The following is a 14,749-nucleotide window of genomic DNA, read 5'->3' as shown; positions in this document are numbered from 1 at the left end:
TTCTAGATTTCCATTGTTTTTTCACTAAAATAGTTCCCCACCAATATAGTCAATATTCTTTTGGTGGTTTTAGTGTTAAATGCCTAGCTCATTCTCTAAGATATCTATACTATGTAAATATTCTCTTGGTGATTTTAGTGTTAAATGCCTAGCTCATTCTCTAAGATATCTATACTATGTAAATATTTCTAAAATTTATCTTATTCCCCCTGTATCACAGAGATATAGTAATATCACAGCATGCTATTGTTTTACTCTGATTAAATCTGGTGGCTTTTTGGGTTAACTTAATAAGTATCAGTAACAAACATTTATTGGGTTAATTTCTGCATGCCACGCATTGTGGTGAGTGTTTTTCAAGAATTTTTTGCTTCTTTAAAATTGTTGTGAAGTTAGGTGGGTACTGTAGTTATCCACATTTTAAAAAATTTTCTTAAAGAATTTTTTTTATTTATTTAAAAATTTTTATACAGTTTTTAAAGGTTGCTTTCCATTTAGAGTTATTATAAAATATTGGCTATATCCCTGTGTTTTACAATACATCCTTGAGTCTGTCTTATACCTGAGAGTTTGTAGCTTTACTCCCCACCCCTATATTATGCCCCCACCAACTGGTAACCACTAATTTGTTCTCTGTATCTATGAATCTGCTTCTTTTTTGTTATATTCACTAGTTTGTTATATTTTCTTAGATTCCACATATAAGTGATACACAGTATTTGTCTTTCTCTGTCTGACTTACTTAGCATAATGCTCTCTACATCCATCCATGCTGCTGCAAATGGCAAAATTTCATTCTTTTTTATGGCTGAGTAATATTCCATTGTATATATATATACCACATCTTCTTTATCCATTCATCTGTTGGTAGACACTTAGGTTGCTTCTATATCTTGGCAATTGTAAATAATGCTGTTATGAACATTGGGGTGCATGTATCTTTTTGAATTAGTGTTTTTGTTTCTTTCGAATATATAAGCAGGAGTGGAAGTGCTGGGTCATATGATAGTTCTATACTACAAAGCTGCAGTAATCAAAACAGTATGGTATTGGCACAAAAATAGACACACAGATCAATGGAATAGGATAGAGAGCCCAGAAATAAACCCACAGTTATGGCCAGTTAATTTACGAGAAAGGAGGCAAGACTATACAGTGGAGAAAGACAGTCTCTTCAGTAAGTGGTGCTGGGAAAACTGGACAACTACATGTAAAAGAATGAAATCAGAACATTCTCTAACACCATATACAACAGAAGCTCAAAATGGATTAAAGACCTAAATGTAAGACCGGATACTATAAATTCCTAGAAGAAAACACAGGCAGAACACTCCTTGACATAAATCACAGCAATATTTTTTTTGGATCTGTCTTCTAAAGTAAAGGAAATAAAAGAAATGCCTCTACTTACTGTTGTGAGTCTCATAAAGGTGGCAACTCAAGGATTTTGTGATTTTTAGCATAGGCTTTGAAGCTAATCTCTGTAGCTGTAAAATGAGGGAAACCCAGGGTTGTTTGTGTGAGGATTAAATGAGACAATATAAGTAAATTACAGAACATAGTCAGGAACTGGTTCATTGTAGGCACCTGAAAAATGATAGCTCCTCTTACTGATGTTGTTTTCTAAATCTCCTACTAGCTTACTTCACTGAACTTCAGAACTTAAATTAAAGGAGAGTTTGTTAAAGATAAAGCTGGATTTTTAGGCCTAAGTAAATTCTTAGGAGAAAAATGGAATGACTAAGAAAAGTGAACTTTTCATTTAGATTTCAAGTATATATACTTGTATAAAATTCATTCTAGCTCAGTTAATGATTATATTCTATACATTCCTCTAAGCCCAGGGTCCTTGGTCTTGTAGGGGCCTAGAAAGGTGGCTATTTTTAATAATTTGAAAAGGCTGATTGTATAACCCACCATGGAGCTACATAAGACTATTTCAAGATGTTAAATTTATTTGTTCTTGATTCTAATTATTTTATTTCATGTCTTTGGATTTTAAAAAATGGGAAATTAATTATTATCTAGGAAATGACCTTTGGTAGATGAAGTATTTGAAAACATGAGATTTGCAGTGGAGAAATAATTTTTTGAAAAGACCCCAATGGGGAAAATCTTTGAACCAGTGTTTCATATTTCAAATAAGGTACATATTTTGTTATTATTACAACTTTTTCTGCTCTGTTATTATATAACAACTTCAGTTTTTCATTATTCACCCTTTGCCACAAATATACAGCTTTATCAAACAAGGAGAGAAACGTTTTGGAAGTTAATGACAATGTCTTTGAGGATTCCTTGAGTAGTTTTCAGTAAAGTTAGTAAAACCATGCTGTCATGATGTTTGTAGTTACAAATTTCATGTGGAGCACTAAACAGGCCAAAAAAAAACCTTGATAAAATTAGTAAACATATTTGCGTGTGTGTGTGTGTGTGTGTGTGTGTGTGTGTGTGTGTGTGTGGTATAAAATGGAAATAATTTAAGTTGCAGTGTTGTGCAGGAGTACAGTACCCCAAGTACACTCTACTTAATATAAGAATATACTTAGGGGCTTCGCTGGTGGCGCAGTGGTTGAGAGTCCGCCTGCTAACGCAGGGGACATTGTTCGTGCCCCGGTCCGGGAAGATCCCACATGCCGTGGAGCAGCTGTGCCCGTGAGCCATGGCCGCTGAGGCTGTGCGTCTGGAGCCTGTGCTCCGCAGCGGGACAGGCCACGGCAGTGAGAGGCCTGTGTACCGCAAAAAAAAAAAAAAAAAAAAAAGAATATACTTATGTTTAATATAAGAATGTACTATTTAATATAAGAATACATATAAATAAGAATATATAAGAATACACACTGATACTCAGCAGTTATTGTATGCTAAAGGCAATATCTCATTTACTTTATCTCACAACAACCCTAATAGATAGGTTCTCTTATCCTTATTATTCATATGAAGGAACTAAAGTTCAGAAAGGTTAAGTTACTCATCCAGTGTCATGTAGCTAGTAAGTGGTGGTGGAATCGGAACACAAGTGCAGGTCTTTCTAATTCCAAAGCCCTATCACCTGTCCTTTGAACTGGTAAAGGAGAAATCACAAGTCAGCATGGAAGAATTCTGCAGAAATTCAGGTTGGGAATTTACTTTGGATTTTTACCACATTACATATAACAAAATAAATTCCAGATGGGATAGAGAGTTAAATTTTAAAAACAAAAGAAGCAATAAAATAAAGCTTTAGAAAACTAGAGGGTAGATTTGAGTACTTCTCAAATCTCTAAAGGAGAATGTCTTTTTGAATAGTAATAGAAGAAGTCACAAAGTAAAATATAAGTATATACAACTATAGTATACAAAATTAAAACTTTTTTTTTTTTTTTTTTTTTTTTTGCGGTACGCGGGCCTCTCACTGTTGTGGCCTCTCCTGTCGCGGAGCAACAGGCTCTGGACGCGCAGGCTCAGCGGCCATGGCTCCCGGGCCTAGCCGCTCCACGGCATGTGGGATCTTCCCAGACAGGGGCACGAACCCGTGTCCCCAGCATCGGCAGGCGTACTGTCAACTACTGCGCCACCAGGGAAGCCCTAAAAATTTTTTTGATTATCAAAACAAAAGTATAAATTGGCAACAATTAAGAAAACAACACCCAGTACTGGCAAGGAAAACTGTCATATATTGCTTATGATACAATAAAGCAATAAAGGCCCTTGAGTAACATATGTAAAGGACATAAAAATGTTCATCCCTTTGTACTAATTCTACTTCTGGGAACCTATTGTATTAGATCATCTAAACTATGGAAAATGCTGTCTCCATGAAAATATTTTTTCAGTGTTTTTCATAAAACCAAAAATAAGGCAAATAATCTAAATGTCCAATATGAAGATAGTGATTAAACTGTCAAACCACCAGATGAAATGTTATATAATCATTATTATCAATGATCATAAAATCTATGTTCCAGTGTAAAACACTGTGGATGTATAAACTTTTAATCTTTTTCATTTATGTTTTTATTGAGGTTACAACTGTAGAAATAAGGTAATTGTACCTTGAGAGACTGAAATCAAGTATTGTACATTAAAATCTTAATCATGATTATTCAGGTAATAGGATTAAGGTGGATTTCTTTACTTCATTTTCTGAGTTTTTGATAATATGGTTATTTTAAAGTAAAAAGGACATATTCTTTGACCCACAGGATGGGTTTCCAGATTTCCAGGACTCTGTGCAGACACTCTTCCAGCAGGCTAAAGCTAAGAGTGAGGAACTCGCTGCTCTTAGTTCACAGGTAACGTCAACCACCAGTTACTATTTCATAACAGCATCTGTAGGTTAAAAAATAAATGGCTGCTTCGACTAGCTTCAGTTTTAAATTCAGTTTCATCCAAAGACTGAATTTATTTCTGGTTGTTTTTACAATGTCACCTGATCCACAGCTGTATCAGTGAGATAGCAGTATCAGCTAGGTTTAGTTTGCTTTGTGAGCAGAACCCGACATCTGCTACTTATTTATTCTTTGAAGTTTTGTAGGAATTAATACAGATTCTCTACTTAAGAAAGAAGCAACTTGATACCAGGAAAACAGCCATGTTGATTATGTGTGTAATACAACTCTGAGATAAAATAGTTCTAGTTCTCAATAATATACTAATAGTCAACATTGTAACTATTGTTGAATCATTTCAATTCATGTATAATGAAAAGTTAATTAATATGTAGCTTCAGGTGCTTTTGCTGCTAAGTTATTTAATCGTGTACACAGAAATTAACATTTTAAAAAGTCATTTTTGCCTTTTAGAAAGTACTGTAAGTTTTATTCCTGTAGATCTTCTCACTAGTGACTGCTTTTGGTCAGATTTAGTAGTGCCAAGTTTTGTGTTTTCATGTTAAGAGGATTGAAAAATACATTTCCCCCTCAAATCTTATTGAAATTTTATTAATTAATTAGTTACAAATTTAAATGAATTGAAGTTATGGTTCCTTTTGATCTCGTTTATTTATTTATTTTTAACATCTTTATTGGAGTATAATTGCTTTACAATGGTGTGTTAGTTTCTGCTTTATAACAAAGTGAATCAGCTATATATATACATATATCCCCATATCTCCTCCCTCTTGCGTCTCCCTCCAACCCTCCCTATCCCAACCGTCTAGGTGGTCACAAAGCACCGAGCTGAACTCCCTGTGCTATGCGGCTGCTTCCCACTAGCTATCAGTTTTACATTTGGTAGTGTATATATGTCTGTGCCACTCTCTCTCTTTGTCCCAGCTTACCCTTCCCCCTCCCCGTATCCTCAAGTCCATTCTCTACGTCTGTGTCTTTATTCCTGTCCTGGCCCTAGGTTCTTCAGAACCTTTTTTTTTTTTTTTTTTTAAGATTCCATATATATGTGTTAGCATACGGTATTTGTTTTTCTCTTTCTGACTTACTTCACTCTGTATGACAGACTCTAGGTCCATCCACCTCACTACAAATAACTCAATTTTGTTTCTTTTTATGGCTGAGTAATATCCCATTGTATATATGTGTCACATCTTCTTTATCCATTCATTTATTTGATTCAGAATAATAGTATAAGCTTTCATCTTATTCTATGAGTTAATATATTTCACCTGTTGATTTTTAGTGAATCAGGATTGTTTGTAACATATATATAATTTTATATAGTAGATGCCTTGTATTGCTCTTCTATATAGCATGGCAGTGATTCCTATCTGTGTTTTTGACTATTACCTCCTTGGCAGAATATCACTGCTTTGACTGTCATAGGTATTATCACACATAGGTAATTTAGAGCAGTGCATAGAGAAGGGACTTAGAGAACACATGCAGAGATAAATTTATATGTCAGCCAACTAATTGTGTACTTTAAAACATGTCTTTTTATGATGGGTTGGAAAATACTGCAGTTTCATTCCATGATGAAGGTGAAGATCCTCGTTGGCACTGATGTTTTTCTGCATAATTTGCATTGCTTAATTTTAGAGGGAGGTGTGTTTGTCTTGTTTTTCTAGACAGCCGTTTTACACCTTTTCTCCCCCAAATATACTGTCATCATATCAGAGTTTGTGTAGTGCCAGATCCTAAAATAAAAATGCCAAGACTTCGCCCTGTGTTTTAGAAGCAGTTTATAACAGATGTTGCTGTTGCTCTGAGGTTCCTTTTTTAAAAAATCTTTAAAAGGACTTGGTATCTTAGAAAACAAAGCTAAGGTTATTTTGCTTTTGAGCTAGAATGGAATTCTCTTTACAGAATTGAGCAGAAAGCTTTTTTCCTTTCGTACAAAATCTAACATTCTGTGTTTTAACATGATGATATAGACATCAGTGCATATTTATGGAACGTGTATACCACATGAAGTATGAACTAATTTTAATGACTACTAAATATATTTGCTGCAGTCTGAAATTGGCATCTTTAAACCATTAAAAAAATCTAGAATGTTTTAGTTACTTTATTTTCACTTTACTTACTAGCAGCCTGAAAAGGTGATGGCAAAGCAGATGGAGTTCCTTTGCACCCAAGCTGGCTATGACAGACTGCAGCATGCTGAAAGAAGACTGTGTGCAGGACTTTACAGGCAAAGCTCAGAAGAGCACAGCCCTAATGGCTTGACTTCTGATAACGCTGATGGACAAGGTACATCTTTAGAGTGACCCACACCTTTAGAGCCAGCTACTCTGTGCACTTCAAAGGGAAACAAAAAATTGCTGATTTTTTTAAACTTGATATTTTATGGAGATTATTTTATAGGTTCTCTATCAAAATTAATTTTTAAATTGTCCCTTTTTCTAAAAAGGAAAGAATTCTTCCTGCAAATATAACTTGTAGAGTTTTTTTTTAACCTTATTATCCCTAAATAATAGCTGGCACATGTGATTGACATGTATTTTGTAGAGGGTGGATGGGAATGGGAGATGTAAACAGTACAGATCATTTTTCCTGAAGAAGTGGATTCCATGGGAGATGTTTATCATTTTTTAAAAGATTAAAACTTTGGTTTTTTTAGACTTCATAAACAGATTTGTCTGAAATTTATAACATTTGGTTCCTAAGAGAATGTGGTGACTGCTTCTAAAGTACTATGACAGAGTACAGAGATTTGAAGAGACAGCATAAGAATGGAGAGACTTGTAGAAATTTTGTCTTCTTTCAGGCTTCACATTGGCCTGTAGTCCCTATGAAAATATTTTGTGTGGTGTATACTTTGGAAATTGTTCTCTTAAACACAGGTGTAGAAAGTTTTGATTCATGAGCATTTTTACCATTTTAAAAATGATTTCATTTTTTTTGTATCCACATGTGAAGAAAATCCCAAGTCATTGTCATTCACTCATTCAACAAATATTTTTTTAGTATCTCCTATGTGCCAGGCACACTTCTAGGCACTGAAAATGCAGCAGTGAATAATAAATCTCCCTGCTCCCTTGGAGCTTGCACTTGAGTGGAGAGAGATGTATAGCATATAGGTATAGGACTAGATCCTCTAGTTTCAAATAGATATAGTGTTTGAAGAAAAACAATTTTGTAGGACTTTTTTTTTATGTATTATTATACTTTTTTCAGAGAGTGGTTACTGTTGTCAAAAAAATAAGATTTCTTTCTAAGTAAGAATACCATCTTAACTAGCATTCTTCAACTATAGAGTAAAACATTACACATCAGCAGATCAGAGTACTGGCAAAGAACGTTCTTCCTTTTTAAAATATTACAGAAACTTTTTAGTGGAAGTCTTGTTTAACTTCTCTAGTCATCCTTGACAGTTAAGACTGGAGTTAAGGGACTTCCCTGGTGGCGCAGTGGTTAAGAATCCGCCTGCCAGTACAGGGGACACGGGTTCGAGCCCTGGTCCGGGAAGATCCCACATGCCGTGGAGCAACTAAGCCCGTGCGCCACAACTGCTGAGCCTGGGCTCTAGAGCCTGCGAGCCACAACTGCTGAGGCCCTTGCGCCTGGAGCCCGTGCTCTGCAACAAGAGAAGCCACCACGAGAAGCCCGTGCACTGTAATGAAGAGTAGCCCCTACTCGCCACAACTAGAGAAAGCCCGTGCGCAACAACGAAGACCCAACACAGCCAAAAATAATTAGTTAATTTTTTTAAAAAAAAGACTGGAGTTAAGACGCAAAGGATTAATAAATGATTTGATGACTCTAATTTGTGACCCCAGGATAATCCAGTGTAGGGCAACAATTTGCTAAGTATGATGGATTTAGGTTTATGATAGAGTATGATTTGGCATATGAAACCTTTTATACCATATCTGTTCTAATTATATTTTTTCGTGGATTTGCCATAGGTTTTGTTGTTGTTATTGTTCTAGTAATGGGCAGTTGGCTTGAAGCCATCTCTGTCTCTGTAGTATTTGTTGTTATGTGGTTAGTGACCTGCCTTGGTAAAATGGTTGCACTAGTAAGAAAATGCCCCACAGAGGTGATGCATTATCTGCCAGAGCTGGAGTGCATACTGGAAATCTCAGTCTTTTCTTTAGTTTGTGATTAGCTCTTCAAAATGTCCTGGCAGAATGGTAGATCTTGAGACTAGCATGAGTTGCCATTTTCCTCCTAAACTATTATTTTAGATATTTCTCCAGCTATTTAAATTCTTCCAGTGCCTGTCGACTTTCCTTACTTATTTCCTAAGGAGTGTTCAGGCGATCTGTGAAAACTTATTTTTAAGAAAAACCATGGTGCGTCTTTAATTACTCATATTGCTTTTTTTTTCTTTTCATTAGGCGAAAGACCTTTGAACCTCCGAATGCCTAATTTACAGAACAGACAACTCCATCATTTTGTGGTGGATGGGGAGCTGAGTAGACATTACTCCAGTGAGGCGAAGTCCCACTCATCAGGTGAGAATGTGAGATGTGCGTAGAGGGAGTAATATTTGAATAAAGCGTCTTTCCATTCTAATCTCCTAACTTCCACTGTCCCCCTCCTTAAAAAAGGGGTCATTACTAATGATGTTACTAGTCCATTTTCTCTCCTTGGAAGTAACAGATTGCCATATTAATAGCCAGTCTTTTTGAGAACATGATATTCCAAAGGACTGACAGGGAAAAAGCTCTTGAAGATTGAGATGATTTTGATTAGCTATTACATGAATGGTGACTTTATACACAATTCTGAACCAGATAATAAATGGCTGGTTTCAGTTATGTAATTCCCTTTTTCAGCCTTTCATAATATGAAATTGATGGACTATATGTTTGCTGTCCTGCTAAGAAAACCTTGTGTACCCAAATCTAAACTTTTCATGCAGCTGCATTTGGGGGATGATATTTGTATTTCAGAAGTAAACTGAGCTCCATAAAAGGACAAGCTGTTTCTTATTATAGTTTGGTGTTTTCATGTTTTTATCCAAGTAAAGTGAGTTATACAGACTTAAAGTTTTAGACACCAACACCATTTGAAAGAATCTGGTATCATCCAATCTTTGAGCTAAAGTAACTTTAGCAGTTACTTGAAGTCACTTGTTTCATCTGTAAAATAGAAATAATTTCTGCCTCATAGAATAGTTATGAGGATTAAACAAGATAGCCTATAGGCATTGCCTGGCTGATAGGAACTCAGTAAATGGTAGCTACTATTTTTATTCCTCTTCTTATGCTGAATTTCTGTATAGAGAGGGAAAGTCATGAAGTGAACTGCCTAATTTCAGATAAGCTATTAATGTTGGTTACTTTTCTAGAATCCTTTTTAAAGTGTGTGTGTGTGTGTGTGTGTGTGTGTGTATCCCCCAGTATTAGTACTTCATGTAAATGTTACATTTTATTGTCATTCTGTAGTATTTGTTTGAGGTTGAAATAATTATTCATGTAATTCCAAGGAATGAGTCCTGTGAAAATAGAATCTTCATTCTTTTATCCCTATTTCTCCCACCATGGCTAGAGAAACTTTTAAAAATAATTCCATGTTTAAACATAGAAGTTGTTTTTCTGCCTCATGTCTTCATTGATAGTAAATATTTTAGACAATAACTTTGTTGTATACGAGTGACCAGTTTTATTTTATATATGTTATGTATCACTTTGGACCAAGCATTAAATAAAAATCAGTAGGTTCTATATGCTGTGTGCTTTATATACATTTTATGATTTAAGTCTCATATCACCCTGTGTAGATACTATCCCCATTTTATAGGTGAAGACACTAAGGCTTAGAGAGGTGTGTAACTTGCCCAGAGATGTATACAGCTAGTAATTGGCAGAAATGGAATATAAATCCAGAATCCAAACTCTTAACCTCAACTCTGTAAACATAAAAATTTTATATGGAATTGCAGAGTCATGAATAATTGATACTGCTTGCTTTGGAGTTTGGGGGTTTGTTTTTAAGTTTGTTTGAGTTTGTTTTTTTGTGACCATTGATTTAAAATATCAATACATTTTGTGTTTCTCTTTTTATACAGAGAGCCTGGGGATTTTAAAAGACTACCCTCACTCAGCTTTTACTTTAGAAAAGAAAGTCATCAAAACAGAGCCTGAAGATTCAAGATAGCTATGATTCTCCCACTGTTCTCTGGAAATGGCATCAGATTTAAGGATAATGCTCCATCATAGAAATAAGCCTTAATAACCAATGTTGCCTCATTCAGCACAAACAGATTTCATAGCCAAAGCTTAAGGACTGATACAGTAATCAGTGGAAACCAGGAAGACAAAACTACAACCACAAAAGAAAATTAAGAGAATGTTACAATCTGTAACAGAAATACTGATCCACATTCCTCTGTAAGTCATTTTATGTGGAAAGGCTTACAAATTAATATTGTAAGCATTAATTATTTAAGAATGTACAATGTATTTGTATAACTTATAGAAGTAAAATCTAGATGTTGAGACCTGTTTGGGCCAATAGGTGTGGATACAGTTTATCTTACTTGAAATTTCATTGTCTACTTTAAGTGTGTTTTGCGTAAATATTGTATGTCAGAGTTTAGAATCTTTGCAGTCATAAAAAAGAAAGTTTAAGTGATGTAGTTATTGGCAAAGTTGTAATGACTTTGGAAAAATGGAAAGCAAATACTCAATTTAAGTCAGGAAAATGTAGATTTAATATCTGATAAAACTGATTTTGTTTAATAGGAAATGTGTCATTTCATAGTAGTCACATGTCATTTTTACTGGCTTAATTAGGCACATAGTTAATAAATACTGGAGTAAGGTCAAAAAATTGAGCAATAGAGTAGAAAAACCTCTCTTACCTAGTTGACCCAGGTTGCATTTTATGATAGCTACTTAAGGTATAACAAAAATAGGAAGCTATTAGTTGGACAGAGAACTAGAAACAAGTGGACAGATGTGTAAAAGCCTTGACTTAAAATTATTATTTCAGAATGTGTTATATAGATTAAGACATAGTAAGTTAACCCTAAATGTGATAAGGATGGTGACTGTTAACAAAGGCTATAATATATAGTAGAGTAAGTACTGTTTTATATCCAGAAATTCTTCTCTACGCACCAGAGTCAGAGAAGCTAGATGGCTCTCCCTGGGGAATGTCTTCCCATGCAGACCATCACAAGTTTAGACAATCAGTGCATCCACATTTGCAGGCATATTTCTATGGAGGTTTAGTTGACACATATTTATTTTACAATTTCATTTTCATATACTTTTCAGATTTATGAATGCAGTTTTTTCTTAAAACTCATTTTAACTTGAAAATCTGTTTTAATTCCCCCTATTTAATTAATGGGTTGTATGCCTATATATGAGGGTGTGCTTAAATGTTAATAACATACTTGCATACTTACTAGAATTTCACATTGGAATCCATAGTGAAAAACAAATACCACTTCTCCCAATTTACATTTTTTCTGTTGGTTTAAGAGAAGATGTTTGACAGCTTTACTTACTTCCTCCAGATTCATCTAAACCCAGATATTGCTGAGAAGAGTGTATTGACTTGGAATATGTGTTTTTTGTGTTGTTTTCGGTTCTGCTCTAGGTCATAACTATGTAAAAAATATTAAGTTATAATCTATTATACTAAAATTCATCAGCCAAATGTTAGATGAAATGTCTGCACTGTAGTCTCTGATCACTGTCACATATATAATTCCTTTTTCATTTTGATTTGTAGAATAGCTTTACAGTAGAAACACCAGTAAACAACTTTTATACTATTAAAAGGCTTTTTTTCCTTCCTAAATGTTTTAATTGTACCATAGTGTTTTGCCCACTGAAGAAGCTTTTTATGGACTTTGCAACTTTGTTGCTAGCTTGAGGTTGATTATTGTGATTGTATTGTTCACTGTGCATAGAAATAGTATGAATACGATTTACATAGATTGTTCAGTTTTTAATATTAGCCATAGAACTGGTTAGTATCTCAGTAGTTTCATGAAACGTTTCCTGTATTCTAATCTATTTTGAGAAATTCTGTGGGTTTTTTTTAATTGTGTCTTATGGTTCAAGTTTGTAGATTTTAATAAGCAAAAATTTTTAAAGATGTGGTAATCTTACAACTAATATTTGTCTGTCTTTCATGACTGCACAAACTGCATCTTTAAATCTATAAATAAGTTTCCTTAAGTATCATACTTTTCTGGTCTTTCATGCTTAGTGATAAGGGGGAAGCACAAGAAAAATTTCAGTAGAATACAGTTTTTATTTTGTAAACACTAATGTATTAAACTTGCTATACATTGAAGCAAATAATATATATTTTTATTTGAATTGTATATATGAATTGGATGTTATAACTAGTTGATTTTTTTCATTGTGTTAGAGGTATTTTCACTGAACAAGGTCAATTGGTTACCTCAGTATTACAACCAATATAGTTCAAGGGACCATTTCTCCCCAAGTCTGTTTTGTACTTTATTACGTGAAGTCTGCGTTTCTGTGACTATTAAAGCTGTTGGTGACGTGGGATGAGTGCAGTTGCTTCCTGTGGCAATAAAGACTTTGTGTGCCCCACGTACCTCTGTTTATAGAGCTTTCTGCATAGCACTCCTCACAGTAGTATTAGCCTACCTGTCTCCCCTCTCTCATTTGGTCTGGGCTTGAGTGTTAGGGGCCAGGGGCTTATTATACCTTAAGACTAAATATTATTGTCAGCTACCTTCATTTTTATAAAGTTATTTGGCAGACAGGTACTCTGGTCTGTCAGAGAGAGAATTTGGTTTATTTTGTTCTCACCTAAGAGAATGTTACAAAGACATTTTGAAAACTACCCACCATGTCTAACCAACTAAATTAATAAATAAAAGGGGGAACATTAGGATTTAACATTCATGATATGCTAATATTTGCAGTCTTAATGTGATTTGGTCTCAGTATTAAGCGCTAATTATATGAAATTCAACTAACCTGTGGTAGAGGATTAGCAGAAGCTTTGCAACAAAATTGTAATTGATGAGTTTGGTAGATTAATAAAGAGCTTCAGTGCTGAGCCACACACTCAGGTGAGGGTGGAGGCCACAGAAGAAATATAAGACATGGTCTTTGCCCTTTGGGAACCCAATACCTAGTTGAATGGGAACTATTACCACTCAGATAAAATCCAAATTTCAGTGTGTTACAGAGGGATGAATAAGGAACTGACATTTAACTGCATTCTGTGTTCAGTAGGTATTATGGTAGTAGATACTTTACAGGTGAAAGAAAGCACATTTAGTGAGTGAGACTCGAGATCAGCCAGGTGTGGAATAGTTAACAGAAGGAGATGGGGTGTGCTTATAAAGTCATAACGGTAGTACATTTCAACTTGAGGTCACTTTTTAAAAAATTATTAAGCTGAATGCTTGAAAATAATGCTTGCCATGAATAATCATTCTTTTGACAGTCCCGTTGAACCTATCAGAAGGCAGGGGGAAAAAGTGCTTTTTCCTGTCCTTAATTAGTAAAACCACTTGGGTAAAAGCTTTAAGATTTGGTGATTATGAGCACCTAGTGTGCCTTTACAATTATAGTTGATGGTATTGAAAGACTTGAAGCCTAAATAAGCATGCAAGGAATTTCCTAACATATGGTCTGCTCACTTGGCTACTCAAATGTTTTAAGTATTACTGACACAGTACCCATTTTGCTGGTGACTTCACTTAATACTGCACTGAGTCTTCAAAAGAAAATCAACAAGACATTAACCTAATGAAACTAGGAGGTCTGTCTCTTATAGGAAATGAATTCAGTTAGTAAAAAGCTGAAGTTAGAATTGAGCAAACGCGTTGTGTTTGTAACAGCTTGAAGCATAAGACCAAATATGGTAGCTGCTATTTAACTAAAAACCAACTTATGGTCCAGCTGTGTGCATGGGTGGCGTTTCAGGGAATACAGGCTTATTTATTTGTTATCTGTGGGTGTTCTCATAAATGAGATTCTCAAGTGGGCCTCCAAAGTTAATAAAAGAATGATCCAATGTCCAGAAATTTGTTTTTATTGTAAATATGTTTAATCTCAAAAATCCTTCCTGTTGACTGTTTCTTTAGTGACTATGATTCTTACTTTACATAGGAGTGATCAAAAGCTAAATGCCAGTGTTTTTCTTACTTTCTGAGTATGCAGTAGTTAAAGCTTTAAAACCTCTTCTCTGGCCTTTGTTTCTACTGACATACGAATTTTTTTTTTAAAGGAAAAAAACACCTCTATGGTGTTTTAAATTTTTTATGCAGAGCTAATCAGAAATTTATTTTGTAAGTTCACAATCAACTGATAAAGTTAGAATCCAAAAACTTACTGTGTTTAACTTTTTAAGTTCAACATAAATCTTTTTCTAGCCATAAGTTTATTTATTTTTAAATTTTTATTATAGTTGCT

At 34.6% G+C, this 14,749-nt stretch overlaps 1 protein-coding gene across 5 annotated transcripts in view; it reads left to right on the top strand.

Annotated features, from left to right (window-relative positions):
* The window catches only part of NAB1 (NGFI-A binding protein 1), a 44,928-nt gene extending 32,017 nt beyond the window's left edge, over positions 1-12,911 (top strand). For 4 of the 5 annotated variants that reach the window (XM_032637877.1, XM_032637878.1, XM_032637875.1 and 1 more), the window contains 4 exons: positions 4,185-4,274; positions 6,464-6,626; positions 8,720-8,836; positions 10,396-12,863. In XM_032637877.1, the coding sequence (XP_032493768.1) occupies positions 4,185-4,274; positions 6,464-6,626; positions 8,720-8,836; positions 10,396-10,484 (459 nt within the window). In that variant the 3' untranslated portion in view covers positions 10,485-12,863. Of the gene's footprint in view, positions 1-4,184; positions 4,275-6,463; positions 6,627-8,719; positions 8,837-10,395 lie in introns of all 5 variants that reach the window. The other variant, XM_032637876.1, reaches the window with a different exon arrangement.
* The last annotated feature ends 1,838 nt before the right edge of the window (positions 12,912-14,749 follow it).

Source organism: Phocoena sinus, chromosome 7 (genome assembly GCF_008692025.1).
Source record: "Phocoena sinus isolate mPhoSin1 chromosome 7, mPhoSin1.pri, whole genome shotgun sequence".
In the NCBI taxonomy this organism is placed as follows: domain Eukaryota; kingdom Metazoa; phylum Chordata; class Mammalia; order Artiodactyla; family Phocoenidae; genus Phocoena; species Phocoena sinus.
This window is presented reverse-complemented; position numbering and strand designations above follow the sequence as displayed.